This window comes from Trypanosoma melophagium (assembly GCF_022059095.1).
Source record: "Trypanosoma melophagium isolate St. Kilda chromosome Unknown ctg16segment0, whole genome shotgun sequence".
Lineage (NCBI taxonomy): Eukaryota > Euglenozoa > Kinetoplastea > Trypanosomatida > Trypanosomatidae > Trypanosoma > Trypanosoma melophagium.
Genome location: NW_027125144.1, coordinates 385,743 through 404,353, shown reverse-complemented (window position 1 = coordinate 404,353; position 18,611 = coordinate 385,743). Strand labels below are relative to the sequence as shown.

Genomic DNA, 18,611 nt, shown 5'->3' with positions numbered 1-18,611 from the left:
AATGATGAGCATAAGAATACAGCCCCATACATCAAAGGATTAGAGCAAACTGTTGAATAACAGAAAAAAGAAAATAAAGGTTTCGAACCAATGAGAAAAAAAATAAAAATAAAACTAAGAAAAAAAAAACATGTCTTATGATAACGCAAGCTCATTACGTACAAAGTCGACAGCTTCTGTGAATTCACGAAGCAACTGTTGATGTTCAGACTGTCCGGTTGGTAGCAAAGGGTTTTCATACCACCTAGCCACCACACCACTTTCCGGTTGTGAAGTAACGTAACAAACTCCACTAAAATGCAGTAAACGACAATTACGATTCATAGAAGGCATATCAGGAATATATCGATATTTGGAGCTCGTCAGGAGACTGAGTAGACGTCGTCGGAAATGTGGTTCCTCTTCACTATTGCTGGCCTCTACAGTAAATCTGCATACAAAATACTCACCATTTGTTGTTTTATAATAGTGGGGAATTGGTACAGCACGTAAGTGATATTTGGAAGCGCTAGCTAGAACCGAACCAAACCAATCCCTTATTATTGGTGTAATGCATACTAACCATGAAACCTTTAAAAAATAGTGACATTTTGGGTTAAACACTTCTGGTAGGGCAATTTCTATAGACATCATACGATTGTTTACAGCTGCATCAAAGGAAACTGTTCGTCCAGTCTTGTGATCCATAACACATTGTCGTTCAAGTGACTGTGAATTATCATACATGAGTATGACACGATGGAGTGACAAAGAATCCGGATAATCAATTATATCTGGTATATTTGTCGTTAGTTCAGAAGAATCTTCTCTCCATTTAATATTACTATGTATTGCAAGATGAGCACTAAAACGATAACGGATGAACTTCAAAAATTCTTCAAATGAAGTAGATGTACTGTCAAAAGATTCTGGGAGCAAAGCTACACATATTTCTCCTTCTCGTAGTGACCAAGTTGGTGAGGATGGAATAAAAGCCTCATGAATTTCCCGTTCTCGAATATATGAGTCAAGTGATTCCCATGGAAACGCAAGTTTTTCACCAATCTGTGTTTCTAAGTGCATTTTTCGTACACTGAAACCTAATTTCATATAATTAAAAAGAAGATATGAATATGTAATCATATGAGTTACAGGGGCATTACTATACATACCACGATGCATCATACGAGTTACAGATATACCATGGCCTGTTTCTGCTATCTTTAATTCATGAATTTGATGACCAATAGACATCTCTAAGCGAGCATTTCGCGTAGGATCTTCACGTGGCCATTGTACTCCATTAATAGAAGAACCAACAACAACTATTTGATACTGTTGTAGTAAACGTTGAAGAACATATTCCAGTAGTTGCATATTCTTTTGAATAGAAACAGCATATTGATGAGTGGGCACAACAAAGAAACTATCACGTGGGTAAGCAGATTTTGTTCCATAAAGTGGAAGTATTTTACAATGGCATAACGATACCCATGGTGAGTAGTCAGTCGATGAAGATGTTAACTCAGGATGGGCAAACTGCCAACGACGACGTAATAAGACATCTGTATTAACATTATGTGAGGTTGATGAACCTATTCCTGAATTTGTTATTGAAAGATATGGATTAATTGGTTTAATCGCAAAGAAAATACTGTTTCTTATCTGTACATGAGCTATTGTTGTTTTAAAAGGTATTATATTATCACATTCTATAAATAATCCAGGACGAAATGTGAAGACAACCTCTTCAGGGGTCAAAAAGGTAATATCGCTGCGTCGTGATGCCAGAACCAATGTTTGACCATCATTAGAAATGGCACTATAATTTTGGAAGAATATTTCAGAGGAGCGAAAGTGAGAAACGAAGTATGCCTGTTCATCTAGCGAGAGACGGTCATCCTTACCTGAAAAAGCACTCATAAGTAATGACCATGTATCATTATTAGTAAGTAATTCAAATGACCATTTTGCTTTAGGTAAAACAATTTTGTTAATTTCAAGTTTGAGAATAACATACCCATTCTGTACATCACTATCTAATATATTCATTCCACATGGGATAACACCACCTACCCCAGATGGTATAATAATGTTTCCTGTACGACTTTCCAAAGAAGATACTTGATTTTGTTTCATAACGTACTCAAGCACACGATCACAGTTAAATCCATCCTGTTGCAACACTTCACTACCATGTAAGCAGTACCACGAAGCCTTTACAAACGATGGTGATGATGATGATGATCCCTGATGCATATAACGTCCCCTTCTGAGACCTTCGCCAAGACTAGAATCCACTTTTCCTGTCATCCCGTTTGAATATTCATCCGTGTGGTTATTGTGTGGTTTATCTGCTGGCAGTAGAACTGGAAGGAGCAGCGGCGGTCGTGTTCGCGGGGGTGGTGGTCCCTCCGCCGCCGCCGCCCGCCCCCACGCGGCCTGCGGGAGGAGGCCAAAGAGCAGCCGGCCGGTGGCCGTCGGGTCGGGGACGGGGTGGTAGAAGAGACACGCCGCCCACGCCGGCCGCTCGTAGAGGCGACGGGGCCGCTGGTCGACGTGCAGGTGGTACTGCGGCCGCAGCGTCGCATCCCCCGCGGTGTACTCCAGCAGCGGCGTTAGATGCAGCGGGGGGCGGCCGACGCAGACAATGTTCACAGACTTAATGCCAGCATTGAAGAGTCGGGTGCAGGTCGCCTGGTGGAGGTCGTTTCGCACCTGATACAGACCTTTTCCACCAGAGACAACGGTAATAATGTACCCGGTTTGCCGATTCACATGCTGCTGGGTACACTGCCCAAGTACAAGACTAATGATCTCCATAGTACAAGAATTTTTAGCATAAACAAATATGTCTCGCTCTGTGAGTGCACCTGGTGAAATTATACTATGATGTGCAGTGTCAGTCTTCGTCCTTGTCGTCCTTGTCATGGTCGTATTAGGATGAATATCTTGATGAAAATTATTATATTTCCCCTCATCAATATCTGATTCCGATTTTGATATCTGATCAGACTTCAATTTTTCTCGTACCTCGCATAGAATACGCTGGATAAGTCCCTCACATTGAAGTAGAACCTCCTCTGAAATATGGGCACTGCAAAAATCACGTGGAATTTTTATTTCATGTAGGAAATCAACATTTCCATTTATAGCATACTCTGGATGTAGTCTTCCTACTATCAAAATGTTTATAAGTGGAGAAGCTTTGTGTTTTGGTATTTGTTGCATTAAATACTCCTTCAGAAACCTTTTTATAGCCCAAGAAAGCGTGATACGTCCATCCAAGGTGGGATCCCACATCTCTTTTGAGATCTCCAAAATAATATAATGAATTGCAGAAAGGGAACAAAAATTAACAAGAGTTTTATTCGTAACAAGGCCACACTGCATACGACGGTATCTCATTTCTCCATCCTCTTCATCCTGGTTATGAATATGATGATGCTCTTGATTTTCTATGGGCGTGCACACAGGATTAGTTCTTTTTGTTGAAGACCATGTGGTGTCCATCATCTTAAATACCCCATCCTTCTCAGATATTTCAGTGTTATTGTTATTATTACCACCACTGCTGTTTATAATACTCTTGAAGTTATCACCTTTATGTGTTTTACCCCTGACACCTTCTATTGCTCCTTTCTGTTTCACACTCTGGAGCATTTCATTAATTTTCATAGTGAAGCCACATAGAGTTACCTCTTGTCCCTCGTAGAGAATTTGATCACGCAACCCCTCTGAAATAAGAAACATATCAGCACGTGAAATAGATTGATCTTCAAAAGCTAATTCCACATGTGATAACCCAAAACGTTCACACACCTCAGTATACGTCGGCACAACCCGCGCCATGGCCTTACCTTTTGTAATATCGTTAATAAACTGACTCTTATTTGCCAACGATTGGTGTACACTGATGGCACCATTCGCGTGTAGAGCATCCTTCTCACCAAAACAATACGCCCGACAAACCCAAGTATCAGGGGTAGAGTTTGCAGTAAATGCATGATTAGTTACCATACGTTGTGGATCTGACGAAAACACATCATTGCCATAAATCCCCATTCTTATTGTTGCTGTTGCTGTTGCTGCCGCAGTTGATCCTGTAGTTTTTATTGTATGAAGACTACTTGGCGAATTCCCAGGATCTGAATGGAGTGAAGTTGCCACCCTACGAGAAACAATCTCTGGGTTAGAGGACGTTAAGGTAGAAGATGGCAACATGTTTCTGCCACTACTAACTCCGTGATGCTGTTGACGGAATTGATTACCACTGGAAAAGTTCTTATTACTATTGCCACCCATTCCACCACCACTATTACCACTACTACTTATAGTGGTATTGATGTTAATATTACTAGTACCTGTAGCTGCAGTATTAGAACCATTGTTGTTGCTGTTACTGCTGCACGGTATACAAAGTTCAATAATAGCTTCCGTAAATTGCTCCTGTGCGGATGGCATAGGAAGAGAGTAATTCTTTGGACAGTAGAGAAAAGGCGCTTTAGCGAGACTGTCTGTATGTGCACGGAACACAACTGTCACTGGTGCCTCACTGCGGCCAGCAGCACTTGGCTTAGCTGCCGGACGTTGCCGTTGCCGCAGTCCTACAGTCTTCATTTATTCAGATAGAATATCTCTTTCTTTCTTTTCCCTCCACTTACTCACTCACTCTCGCTTTCTCCGAGGGCAGGATGTTGTCTACTGAAATAACTCCACTCCTAAGTTTCTGATGCTCAGATTATTCTCAGCTAAGTAAGAATATAAGGAAGATAAGAAGAAATGGATGAGGAGATATAATGCGAATAAAAAGAACACCATATAAATAAATAAATATATATATATATATATATATATATAATCAATCAATAAAACTTGTAAAAGGACTCATTAATAGGGATTCAGCACCACCCACAAGTATAACGGCAGAAACCGCAATAATAATAATAATAATAATAATAATAATAATAATAATAATAATAATAATAATAATAATAATAAATGACGAAGTAGGAAAAAAAAGGACCTGCAGCGGTGATCACAACTTAAAAAAATGTAAACAAATAAAAAAAAGATTAAATATAACCTTCCCTCCCCTTTTTTTACATGGGCGTAGAAGAGAAAAACAAAGAGAGAAGAATTCCCCACACAGCCAAAATAAAACGCAAGAACATACCCATCACACTAAATCAAACTAACGAAACAGTAACAAGTGTAAGCAAAACAAAAAAAAACGAGAGAAGCATATGAAGTAACGATTTAATGACTAAAATCGATTGAGTCACATACTCACTCGTCATACTATTTATTTCTCTTCACGCAACACTGATAGTGAGGATTCCTTTTTTTCCCCCTACCCTAACAATAAATCCGTCTATACATACGCATAGATGTATTCAAATACAGTTGCATGTTTGTTTGTGTATATATTTCTCTTTCACTTGATTTCCAGAGGGATAAAAGTGATAACAATGATAATGATAACAAAAAAAAACAAGAAACACCTTAGTTGAAATAATAACCGTAAATATTCTCTTTTTTCCATCTTGATTTATCTACGTATTCCATTTCACTCATTGAATCAATATTATTATTATTATTATTATTATTATTATTATTATTATTATCATTATCATTTTTTTTCTTTAATCACCACTATTTACTATTGATTGATCTCTTTCTCAATATTAATCGCCTTCAAAATCGCACTCACTCATGTTTTAATACTTTATTACTGATATTCCAAGCAATACAAGGTTACTACACCATGATATGTAGATCATTAAGCATGCAAATAACCCTTCGACTTACCCTTCGATTCGGATGTCCGTCAAGTCGGTTTCTCATCTCTGCTACTAACATAGAAATGCGTCTTTCAGACTGAACTTCGCGATATCTCTCTTCCTCTTCAGTATTACTTTCTTCCTCATCATCATCTTCTTCTTCTTCCAATTCCGTCACGGCAGGAAAAACAGTAGACATAGTAGAAACAGAAGAAGAAGTTGTTTTGCTGCGTTGAGAGAGTACTAGTATGCGAATTTGCAGTGCCAACGGAACAAGTAATGGGGGAAAGCATGTGGAATCCAATGATCTCGGCAATTCCAATATTGAAACAGATCTAGTTTGCATCTCTTCTTCGGGTTCTTCTTCTTCCTGCCTCTTTTTCTGTTGATTTTGCTGCCAAACTTGTTGTCGAAGCACATATGCCCTATTCACAGATCCCAACGCCGTTACGCAGCGATATTCAGCATGACGCTCCAATCGATTTGCGCGTTCTATTGCCATCTCTGTATCTCCAATTGCCATATAATAATACACATAGCAGAGTTCCAATACACAACGAAACATCCAGTATCGACGACGTTCTTTCGTTGTCGTACACAAGTATTCCTTACCTTGTAAAAGGAAATCCATTATATATATGAGAGAAATAATTTTTGCATGACCACTAGTTGTACTAGTTTCTCCTATTGAACCTCTATCATTATCATTATTGGTACCACCAGACGCCTCTACGTTTTCACCTAAACGCCGTAAAAAAGATTGATCTGTAATGTCAATATCTGGATATTCATTAAACCAATTATTGTCTACTAATGCCAAAGAATGTGGAGCTGTACCCCAATTACACCGGTTCCATCGAGGTATTTGCACTTGTCCAATACCTGGTACTATCCATTGACGAAAAGCAATATCAAGCATTCGCTTTACTGTATTAAACGCACGACACATCATTGGAAATAATGGTACCGAATTATCAGAATTAATGGTCCGCATACCCAACATTCGACCAACTCCACTTAAATAAGCCATCGGAAGTTGTTCTTCTCCACGCACATTCTCACTCTCTTCAAGAAATAGAAAAATATCATCATAATCATCATCATTACCATTATATTCCTCGTCACTATTATCACTTAAAGGAGTATCACTGGTTGAAGAATACTCATGATCAACTAAAAAAACACTATCATTTGCAATGACACTATTGTTTTCTTCATTACTATTAGATACTTCACGTTCAGATAACTCCTCTGCAGGTGTAGGAGTTGTCCAATCCGTCATTGTATCGATACCAAAATTTCCACGATTGGCCATATCCAATAACATCCGCATCCTTCTTATGAAGTGACGCAGATCTTGAACACCTGTAGACTCCCGTAATTTTAATACAAGCTTAAATTGTATACAAGCATATTTTTCATAAGCATCAGAGACATTTTTTAAGGAACCTATTCCTTCATTTCTCTGCCGACGAGTTTCTATTTCAGCATCACTATCACTCCTATTAGATGAAAAACTTCTATCACTATTCTCTTCCGTTTCTAAACCAAACATAGAGAATAAATGTATTTCTGAAGCAATAGCATCTGTAACATCAGCTGCATATCGTAAAATTAATGAAGGATCTGGTCCTTCTCTCACATTCTCACCTGAACTTCGCTCTCCACCTTCACTTTGAGTTAACTCCTGCTTCTGTAAACGACCATCAGATTCTAGCACCTTAATAGTGGCATCAATACCAGAACTGATAAGAGAACCAGTCCGGTTATTATATAGAACTGCATTAACAATATCTGAGTCACCTCTTGTGGTGTGTAATAACTTACCATCTCGTAAACGCCAAAAATACACATTACCACAATCCCCTCCAGAACAAATAATATTATCATTTTCCATAAAAGCTACCTCTTTAAACATGGTTTGATTATTCTGTCGCCCTCGTAAACGTATCGTATTCTGTACATTCACATCTGGTAATTTACTCTGTTTCCCCATACTTAAAAGACGTTCAAAACTATTTTCACCTTCATTATGATCATCTTGAATAATTTCCTCCCGTTTAGGAGTATATAAAGCATCTAACCAAGGGACTGCATAAATGTCTTGACGACGGTAGTTAACCGCCAACCAATCACCAGCATCACTAAATGCAAGTCCACTAATTCCATCACTCCAAGGAACACTTGAGATAGATATAGTAGCAAAAGCTCCAAGGAATCCCATTCGTACATCATGAAAATACACTCTTGAGGTATTTGTACCTGAAACAATTAAAAAAGGCCATCGATCATGAACTGCTAATGCTCGAACTTGAGTTACTTCACTAATACATGGATTTCCAACATCAGGAGGTTGATTATGTGAAGAGCGTAAACGTGTATCAACACGAGCTATTACTCCATTAGAATATGCAACATAAGCCGTTTCTGGCCACCATGATGATGTCGCTAATGATGATGCCATACACATATGACGACATTTATAAAAAGGTTCTGCCCTTTCCAAGTCAGTGAGTAAAGTATGACCATCTAGAGCACATGATAGTACACGTCTCTCATTACCTGGAATAAAAACAGCAGCAAATATATTAGAACGATGCATTGTACGGTATCGATTTCGCAAAGTCCAATCATATGTATCATACAGACAAAAAGAAAGATCATCAGATCCTGATAATAATAATTCATCTGAAGAGTTTAATGCTAGTGAATTAACACATCCCGTATGTCCATTGAGTTCACGATTTATGGAAAAAGAAGAAATATACATATCAGCATACGTTAATAGAGAATCCAAAGACGCATGTGTCCTTTGGGAAGGTTGTTCATCATGATTATCTACACTAACTGCACCTTCTGAAGTAAATCTACCACCATCACCAAATGTAGAAGAAGAGGAAGAATTGTGAGAACATGATACATCACGTGAGGATGATTCACATGTGTATGATGTGTGATTTAAGTACGCCATTGTAGATGTTAGGGGGAGAAGTGGTTGCATACGGTATGCGAGATCGGCGTGATACATCCGCATATTATCCGCTAGTGCATACCGACGAAGTTGTGGAGTGTACTCCATGCGAAAGAGCACTCACCCCTCTACAAACTCGTTTTCAATAAGTCCTTATCGCTTTATTATTTTATTTTGTAGTTTTCTTTTCTGTTTGCTTTGTAAAAGGCAAAGCGTTTTCCTAGTAGTTGGATTTGTTATTCTCACTCTTCTCTCATTTCCCCCATTGCAGAGGTAGAGATGAGAGATAGATAGATAAAGAGACAAGTAAAGGTGGGTAAGCGAAGAAAAATAAACAGAAACAACAACAATCAATCAATCAATCAAACAGGTAAAATGTTAGGAGAGGGAACAAAACAAACAGAAAAAAAAGACGATACAAGTGGAAACCGATACAAATTCACAAAAAGTAATTATATATATATACATATATTGCTCAATGAGTATTATGTTTTACATGTATGAGTGTGTCACGCAAGAAACGATACGCCTCACCAGGGCTTTCTTGATGTTGCTGATCCATAATTAAAGATTATTGACGCTCCTAATCACGCTTGCTTCTCTCCTCTATTAATTCTCGTTTGTGTCTCTCATTCTGTAGAGAGAGTTCACGTTATATATGTGATACACGCTTTATAAAGGCAACCCGTTCTTCATTCTTTTGGCGAAGTTCATTCTTTAGTCTAGAGGTATATTTTCGCCACATCTCTGCCTCATTTATACATCTCATCTGCAATAATGAGACAACCGTGTTATACTCAAGCACTACATCTGCAAAGACTTTGTATATTATTTGAAGTTGAACAAACAAAGACGGAGACGGAGTATCATCCCCTGTGATAAACTCTATCTTTTTATTTTCTTCTTCCATTGAACTACTCGATTCCAGTGGCCAGGCGTGAAAGAGCGGTGATTCTTCCGTAAGAACTGTTATACTAGTTTTTCTCTCATTACTTTGTACGGTGGAACAGGGCAAACAGCGGATAAGTGTGTGGTCCCCAAGATCGCAGTTTCTCCCAGAGTTTCTGTAGTAATTCCTGCACAGAAAAGGGATTCTTCTTCACCAATGTGGGACTCCATTGTATTTCGGCCACATCACCCGTATGACTATGAATATGTGTTGTAATCATCCCACTATTACTATTATTATTATTATTATTCTATTTCTTCTTCACTGACTGGAGACTGCAGTGAACTCCCACAGACGTAACAGAATTGTACGGGAATAGGCGTAGAAGCGAAAGCCCCCGTGGAAACTGCGGGTAGTGCTCCACATGCCGTTCATCGCGTGTGTCTTCTTCTCATTCCTTCTTCAAATTACTGTTGCTGTTATCATTCAGCTGTACTATGTCCTTGTATTGTTGGTTTGATTGATTTCAATCATGGTGTTTACAAACAAAAAAAAAGAGAAAAAAAGAAATTCAAACATAAAATATTGAAAGAAAAAAATGAAAGTAAAACGTCTATTCAGCAAACAACAACACACTTATTCCTCAAAAAAGGTGTATATATATATATCAGGCGCCTATAATTGATGAAGGACAAAAGAAAATTGGAAAGCAACGTAACAGTTGACAAAAGCAATTAGATTTAAAAAAGAAAAACACGGAAATAGTGGCTTATAAAGGATGCCACCTTTTTTCTTTTTTTAACTTTCAACCATACTTTTTCTTTACTATTGTCGTTATTATTATTATTATTATTATTATTATTATTATTATTATTATTATTATTATTATTATTATTATTTTGTTGTTGTTGTTGTTTGGAATCCTCCTATCCTTTCTTAGCATAAAGAAACATTTTCCCTACGCAGCATCGTCTAATATACCCTCCGTCAGTTCATCGAGGCGGCGTCTGTACATCTCAGAGACTTCACGCCGCTGCAACGCAAATGAAGCATCATCCCGTAAACTGCTCCCATGACTATTATTGTTATTATTATTATTATTACTATTATTATTAATACTGTTATTCTGATCAGCCTCATTAATGTCATTATCACCACCCCCGCCCGTTGGATCTCCCACTGCTGGTTCTTCCTCCTCCATCGCTCGCACTCGCAGTTCCTCCTCGTGGCGAATGTGCAGAAGAAGTTCGAGATTCGCAATTATTGTCTCCATCGCCTCCCTCTTCACTTGTTCTCGGGACCGCACGGCGACGAGTAAATTGCCAACACTCAAACAGGCCCCAAAGCGACGGCGGAGTAATCCCCACTCCTGTTGGGTGATGGACATGGCGAGATTTAACATGGTCATCATAAAGAGAAAAACAAATATAACCGTCATGAGATTAGCGAGGATGCCTACAATGGGGTAAACAGAGCCTTGGGCATTCTCAATCGCAGGAAGAAGGGCATCGCCGTACATCATAAAGTATAGCGCAATCATAGAAAACCCCATATCCGTGAATTCACCATTAGAATGGGGACCAAACACAATCCAGAAGAAAAAGGCAAAACCAATGAATAAAGGGGCAACTGTCATCGCAAAAAAGAGTAATTCTGGGATAACATTTCGAGTTGCTCGTACGGTAAAGTACATCTTTGGAAAAAAACGAAAATAAGACTGTAAACTTACGGATAGGAACATACCTGCTAATCCCAATACAATACTCTGACAAATTTCATATGGTTCCGTCGTTACAAACCCTCTCATACGAAGAACTGCCATTATTCCATATATAATAGTAAAAAAATCTGCAGAAATGGATATATAATGCCAACCTCCACCTCTTGAACTTTTAAGTTGTGTCCGCCATGCATCATAAAAATCCGTATAGGTTGTCTCTGGAATTAACGAACAGGCATTATGTGCTAATACGGTTCGACTTCTTCTGGGTAAACATGCACGCATTCGTTGAAGAAAACTTTTTGAAGTTCGAAGGGGCACATCACTAGTAACGGTTCCGCTACTTGATGTTTGTATAGATATAGTTCCAGAGCCTTCTACAGCAAGTCCACCACTTCCTTCTTCTGCTCTTATTATATCTTCTGTAGATTCCGATACAGGAACATCAAACTTTGATTTTGGGGAAGAAACCATATCTTTACAATCATGGATAGACTCTACACAACACAGAGACTCTTCTTGTGCTACTTGTTGTGCTATTAATACGGTTCGTCGAAATACGGAAATTCGCCTTAGTGCAGCTGAACGAAGTGCAATATCTACTATTGCGAGCATAATTAAAGCTGCTGTAAAGAAAAAACGTGAATGCAAACGTGGTCCAATGTATTTCGCGTTAACAGAAACATCAAAAGTTACTTCCACGAGACCACCAGAATGAAATAAAAAAGATTTCTCAACAGTAAAATGATAAACAACCATGGAGAATCCAGTATTGTGGTCTTGACGAATCGATCTCGTATCAACCATATGTCTTACAGAAGCTCTTAATTGAATATGTCGTGTATTATCCAATAAGGGAAATAAAAAACCATTATCACTAGTATCTTGAGTAGCTATACCATTTTTATAAGAAGAAATGCCACCCGATTTATCATTCGCTTTATGAGAACTACGGCAGGGATTATAATAGAGACCAGTAATATCATCATATCGTGTGGCGCACGCTGCTTTGAAATACGCGTCATTATTGAAGGAATAAATCATATTTCGTTCCTTTGTACTCTTATGGCGTTTAACCCTATTATAAACTTTACTATTGATATTATTAATATTATTTTTATTTTTATTACGCTCATCATCTTCATCTTCATCATCCTCCTCATCAACAGTTCCATCATTGCTAAATGGTCCAAGGGGATCCTTATCGGTCAGCTTATACACAAACCGCCGCACTGGTGCTGGACCACGGTGTTCCTGTTGGGAATAAAGAAATACTTCTATATTCATATCAACAGGTTCTATCCAATCACTATTCAGTTTACCCATATTCCCATCATTATCCCCTGTAGAACCATGTAACATAGCATACACGGCGCGGAGATGATGAACAGGTTTATCATATAATACTTGTTTTAACAATGATTTTCCGGCTTCATCTCCATGGGCGTAGTAAAAATACTTTAACTCGGTTACCGAGGTATTTGACAAGGCATAATAGACATTCACAAAATGTTTAATACCCTTTAAAACATCTTCACGGGTGTGTAAGTAAAGAGTTGGTCGAATTACAATATCACCCTTATCCTTTCCGATGTAATTTTCCCCTAAAAAGTGATAAAGTACCGCCTTATGCTGCGCTTCATCTGCAATATGTTCTGGAGTTATATACAGTGTAATCAGGAGAATAAGAAGAATAAGCATTGCACAATTTATAACAAACCGGAATGGAAACAGTCTCGGATGTCGAATCCTTTCTGTCCAATCAACAAAAATGTGGTCATTTGATTTTCGCTCAGAGTGTCGAGAGGACTTCTCTTCACTGGAGGATTCTCTTCTGTTGTTTGAAGAGAAATTTTCTGGTTCTACAGCACACGAGGCCTTTTCATCTCTACTTTTGAGAGTTTCTTGTGTTTTATTTTCGCAATTCTCACGGGCGGAAACACCCGATGGATGACTCGCAAAGAAGGGAGGAAACCCCCGCCACTCACTCATTTCTCTCGCCTCGGCAAAACTAAAATGAGTGAAAATGACTAAATACTAATAATAAAAGAAGAAAAATATATAGAAATAAAAAATAGGTTCAGTTTCAGTATTTTTTTTCTTCTTCGTTTTCGTTTTTTTTTTTTTCTTTTCCTCCTTGGACTTGTTATATTCCTATGCTGTAATTCACTGGAGAGATTTAATATTTCCCTTTGTACAGTTTTCGTTGTAAATGATTTTAAATCTTTTTTCTATGATCACATAAACAAAGAAACAAACAACTATATATATATATATATATAGTTGAGGAAGTAGTGGAAAGAATAGAATAGAAAACAAAAAACAAGTAATAAGAAACCCCCACCCCCAACAGTGAAGTACAAACCCATATAAAAAGAAACACAGGAATAAAAATAAAGAAAACAATTTAGTGCAATATCAACAAAGAAGAAAAAAGAAACACCCAAATAAATGTACACAACTCAAATAAAGGAAGAAAAACAGTAATAATACACAAAAAAAAAACAGCAAGAAGCAAACTGAGAAAAAGTTAACAAACAATAATCAAGCGGGAAAAAGAAAACATTTCAATAACAAAAATAACAACTAACAGAATCCCTCTTTCGTTTCAAGAGAGTATTTCTTGCAAACACTCGCACTCTCTCTTTTCCTCCTAGAGAACCGTACAAAAACGAAAAAGCAAAAAAAAAAACTTTTCTTTTTGCAGAATCAACCAAACAGTTTACGTACTATATCTTCCTCTGCACTAAACTGACGGCCAAGATCTGTTGTTGTGTAACTTCTCCTCAGCTCTTCTTTAGTGAAAAAGAGAAACTGCGAGAGAATCTCTTGTTCCCGCACATCAAAGAAATAATCCACCGCCGCATCAAGATCATACAAGGCAGTTCCTTCACTTGCACGAATATGTGTTTTATTTGTCCGATTCACAAGAGTGGCTGCGAGGATATTTGGATGTTGCTGCCAATAACCCGGCCAACTCTCTTCTCTGCCACAATGTCCAGCACTCATTCGCCACTTATCGTGAAAGAATCGCTGCGAATAACGCCCATTCACAAAGAACTCACACAACCAACTCATTCCATATCGACAAAGTGCCGTATTGAAACTTGTCGTCAATGCCGGTCGAAGATGTAAAAGACGACGACATTGATCTCCAGTAATGGAATAGTTTGGCGGTCGATGTGTTCTTCCACGGAATCGCTCTTGTTCGGCAGTACTCTCATGTAAGTAGAAGATCGAGCGAAGTGAAGCATTATTTAACACCTCACTCCAATTCCTTGGTTTCAAACAGATATCTATATATTGATATTGCTCCTCAAAAGAAGTGGTAACATTTTCAGAATGAGATCCTTTCGTTACTGCTTTCAAATGTGAAGGAAGATATGAACACTGGGTAACATTCCATAAAGTACCACGACTTTTTATAAATGCCGTAGCACGTTCTATAAGTAAGAGAAAACGTTCCATATCAATAAGAATATTATAATCTGGCATATAATTTCGTAATCCTTTTAAAGGTTGTTGTATGACAACCTCTGAGAGTGAAATAGGACTATACCACACTGTACGTATCCATGGAATAGCAGGTGGAAACCAATCAATATTTCCTCCACTGTTAAATCGCGGATCCACACGAATAATATCTGGATATGACCACCATTTCTCTGGTGATGGCATATGTGGTTGATGTAAGTGTGGGGAATGATATATAATAGGAAGAGCAATAAAAACAGAACCTGGATTCATTAAGAAAAACGTAGTCGCTAATGTACCTTCATTACAAACAAATATATCGGTAGCAAGCATCATTTCCACCTGTTCTTTAGCACTAAGACCCACTATACTTTCCAGTAGAATTTCCATATGAGATGATTCTGGAAATTTATTCCGCAGAAATTCCAGCAACTCATTACTATTCGCTATTCCCCGTTTATCCTTCTTATAACATATAGAAACTCGCATAGGACGTTGGGATGTATTAACCCATGTAGAACTATTATCAGTACTATTATTACTACTAGTATTAGTATTAGTCTTATTCCATCTAAAAGACGATTGTGCTCCTGTGAGGCGAATAATATATTCTCTAAATGCAAACCACAACGCCGGTGATCCACTCGCAGTGTATTCCGTTGTCATCCAACTCCAACTCTTTGTGCCTGTTCCCGCAAGAAGTGCACGATAAACACCAGACGGAAGTGCAATATCATATAAAGCTGCACGATGCGACATGAAGGAAAATGCCTTATTATTATTTGGAAGTGGAAACTTTGGAAAGTATCGAAAGGAAGTGGCAATAATTTGTGAATCTGGGAGAGCATTCATTAAAAACTGCATTTCATTGGCGTATAAATGACGAAATTTCTTTTGTAGTTCCATAGCACCCCAGAAGAAACCGAATAAATCACATAAAAGTGTATGCGCAAAATTCCATGGAGCCACAGTTGGAAGAAAGTACGTTACTAACATATTATTATACACAGCTGTAAAGTTATTTTGCCTATCATCATAACCATAATCTCTTTCTTTTTCTTTTTCTTGTTTTCTTTTATGAAAAGAAGATAAATTCAGTGATACATCTCGTGGTCGTTTCCCTAGTACAATAACGGGAGTGTACTGAAAAGCCCAATGTGCCTGTCGTCGCAGTGCACTTGCACGTACGCGCGGTATTTCCAACGGTCTTGAACTGAGAGAAACAGGCGGTAACTGTAATTTACCCGCCGCTAAAAGTTTACGATGTGTGGATGTATTTTGCAGGTAAAAAAAAAACTTATTCCGTTTTTGATCAAAGTATACAAATGTATATAGACATGTACGGTTGTAAATGGGAAAGTAATACGTATCTGGTGAACCCATCACATCACTTTCCATTATATATGTTCTATCAGTCAAGTTTGATAAAATGATACCATTAGAAATAACATCTATTCGTACGGCCTCATCCTCCTGCTTACGTTCTCCATATAATTCAGAAGCGATACCTCTCTGATTGTTATTATTATTATTATTATTATTATTATTATTATTATTATTATTATTACCAGGAACATCAACAGAGGAATGAGTTATGGGATCTACACTCTGATAATTCATCAGTCGATGTCCCACACAGTAGAGAGAAGAATACGCATTCGCGTCATCCCACTCCATAGAGTTCCCAGAAGTATCGGTAAACGCAAGAGAAGAAGAATAAGAAAAAGAAGAGAATGATGATGTCTTTTTCATACCGACTGACTTCTCATCATCGCGGAGAATAAAACTCCCACAATCTATGGCGAAGAGCCACATCATTGATGTAAACATGACAATGGTCATGGTGACGTGCAGAAACACTTTGCCAGATATCCCACATTGTCCCATGACCCCTAAAAGATAATAATAATATTAATAATAATAATATTATTAATAATAATAATATTAAATAGATAACACAAAGAGTAGAATAGAAAATAAATTAAAAAACTAATTCCCCCTTTTTAGATCTTTCCTTTCTACTTCCACTCTAACTCCTCAATGCTCTATAACACCATTACAAAAAAACAAATAGAATATAATTTAAAGAAATTGACGAGTAGGGAAAAACAAAGCACAATACAACAAAAAAAACACATAATATAAGAGATCAATTGATGAATACAAACACCAAAAGGGAAAAGAAAAAATAGTTGAATACTTATGTGAATATTTTTGCGTAAGTTCATATTCATATATATATATATATATATATATATATATATATATATATGGAAAGATGTATACTTATCCCCATATATCTGTACACAACAGCATTCTTTCTTCACTTTCTCTTCTCTTCTCTTTGTTATTCACATAATTGTTCCTTTAGTGATGTTAAGTAACACCATAATCTCTCGCTTACGTACACACCGATAAGAATACCAAGTAAAAGAAATGTATATATAATAAGAGAACAATAGAGAGAGAAGCAGACAGAAAGAACGTGTGTAAGTGTGCGTATATGTGTGTATGCAATACGTATAAATGAGAACGCCACAGGCAATGGATAAGTAACACCTTTATGTCATGCGGCATTAAAGATATACATTATATACATTATATATATAATGTATTAACATATGTCTAGAACAGCTTCATCAAGCATTTGTTCATCCCTAAAAAAAGCATCAAGTGCTGCTTCAAGTGACTCTCCCTCATTCACACTTCCAGTTGAGGTTCCTCTTGTAATAACTCCACGTCTTTCTCTGTTACTACCATGGTTATTGAGAGTGCTATTACTATTATCATTATTACTGTTGTTATTCTTATCACTATTATTCTTTTCATTGCTCCTCTCAGTCAAAGGAAGAACCTTCTCAGACCTTTTCTTCTCTGTGTGACTAGGCATCCCTCTATGGTTCTCAATTAATCCTCCAGTACGTGTAGGAGGTACCGAAGTAGTACCACTCTTTTTAATCTCATTAACAACAGCACTCAATAGGGCATCCTCTAGTAGTTGTTCTTCTGTGAAAAACTCATCCAACACATCGTCCAGTGAAGATCCACTGCTCTTTGACGAATCTACATTTGTACGTAAACGAGCTTCTGCAGTCGTAATAGTTGTAGTAGTTGTTGTAGCAATATTAGTACTAGTAGAAAGAGGTACTGGAGAGCTTGATGTAGTAGCCATAGTAACTTGTTTTTCTGGGGGTGTATCTGGTATTAAGTCACCCTTAACAATCTCTGCAGCAGTTGTTGTCGTTTCGATTACACTATTCTTCTCACATTTCTTTGCAATGGTACACTCCGCTTCACATCCAGTACTACTACAATTATTATTATTATTATTATTATTATTATTATTATTATTATTATTATTATTATTATTATTATTATTATTATTATCTACATATGGTACTTTCTTTACTTTTCGTGTATGTTGTCTGCTGCTCTTTACTACACCCGTAGTGCGTGGGAGTTCTCTTCCCGCCCACCACGGCGGTATAAATCGCAACAGCAGTCCAACACATACACACAAGAGAGTAGCGAGCAACAACTCCAGCAAGACGTGTAAAAGTGAGGCAGATAAGCCATTTTCCTTATCAATGACCTGAAAGAAAACCAAATCAAATCCCATTTTTTTTTTTTTCTGTGTGCTTGTGAAACTAATGAATCGGCTGTAATTAATCATAAAGAATAATAAAAAAAACAGTAGAGAGAATGAGAAAAAGGAAAGGACTCAAGGCGGGGAGTGTATCAGGTTCCCAAAGAGAGAGAGAGAGCGAACAAAATCAATAAAACAGTAATACTTCT

At 37.5% G+C, this 18,611-nt stretch overlaps 6 protein-coding genes across 6 annotated transcripts; all 6 read right to left on the bottom strand.

Moving 5' to 3' along the window:
• Positions 1 to 135: 135 nt before the first annotated feature.
• LSM04_006135 (Vacuolar membrane-associated protein Iml1) lies at positions 136 to 4,599 on the bottom strand (the record flags this gene model as incomplete). Its single annotated transcript, XM_067337582.1, has 1 exon — positions 136 to 4,599. One exon carries the CDS (start codon positions 4,597 to 4,599, stop codon positions 136 to 138), a length of 4,464 nt encoding a protein of 1,487 aa, XP_067193564.1.
• A 1,140-nt stretch (positions 4,600 to 5,739) lies between these two features.
• Positions 5,740 to 8,841, bottom strand: LSM04_002249 (WD40 repeat; the record flags this gene model as incomplete). The annotated part of the gene is made up of 1 exon (XM_067337581.1): positions 5,740 to 8,841. One exon carries the CDS (start codon positions 8,839 to 8,841, stop codon positions 5,740 to 5,742), a length of 3,102 nt encoding a protein of 1,033 aa, XP_067193494.1.
• A 544-nt stretch (positions 8,842 to 9,385) lies between these two features.
• LSM04_007697 (uncharacterized protein) lies at positions 9,386 to 9,902 on the bottom strand (the record flags this gene model as incomplete). The annotated part of the gene is made up of 2 exons (XM_067337580.1): positions 9,386 to 9,707; positions 9,751 to 9,902. 2 exons carry the CDS (start codon positions 9,900 to 9,902, stop codon positions 9,386 to 9,388), a joined length of 474 nt encoding a protein of 157 aa, XP_067193594.1.
• Positions 9,903 to 10,580: 678 nt separating this feature from the next.
• Positions 10,581 to 13,334, bottom strand: LSM04_001875 (Polycystin cation channel; the record flags this gene model as incomplete). The annotated part of the gene is made up of 1 exon (XM_067337579.1): positions 10,581 to 13,334. One exon carries the CDS (start codon positions 13,332 to 13,334, stop codon positions 10,581 to 10,583), a length of 2,754 nt encoding a protein of 917 aa, XP_067193483.1.
• Positions 13,335 to 14,051: 717 nt separating this feature from the next.
• Positions 14,052 to 16,703, bottom strand: LSM04_008643 (uncharacterized protein; the record flags this gene model as incomplete). The annotated part of the gene is made up of 1 exon (XM_067337578.1): positions 14,052 to 16,703. The coding sequence occupies one exon, from the start codon at positions 16,701 to 16,703 to the stop codon at positions 14,052 to 14,054; it is 2,652 nt and encodes an 883-aa protein (XP_067193611.1).
• Positions 16,704 to 17,430: 727 nt separating this feature from the next.
• LSM04_001168 (uncharacterized protein) lies at positions 17,431 to 18,435 on the bottom strand (the record flags this gene model as incomplete). Its single annotated transcript, XM_067337575.1, has 1 exon — positions 17,431 to 18,435. One exon carries the CDS (start codon positions 18,433 to 18,435, stop codon positions 17,431 to 17,433), a length of 1,005 nt encoding a protein of 334 aa, XP_067193469.1.
• Between the last annotated feature and the right edge of the window lie 176 nt (positions 18,436 to 18,611).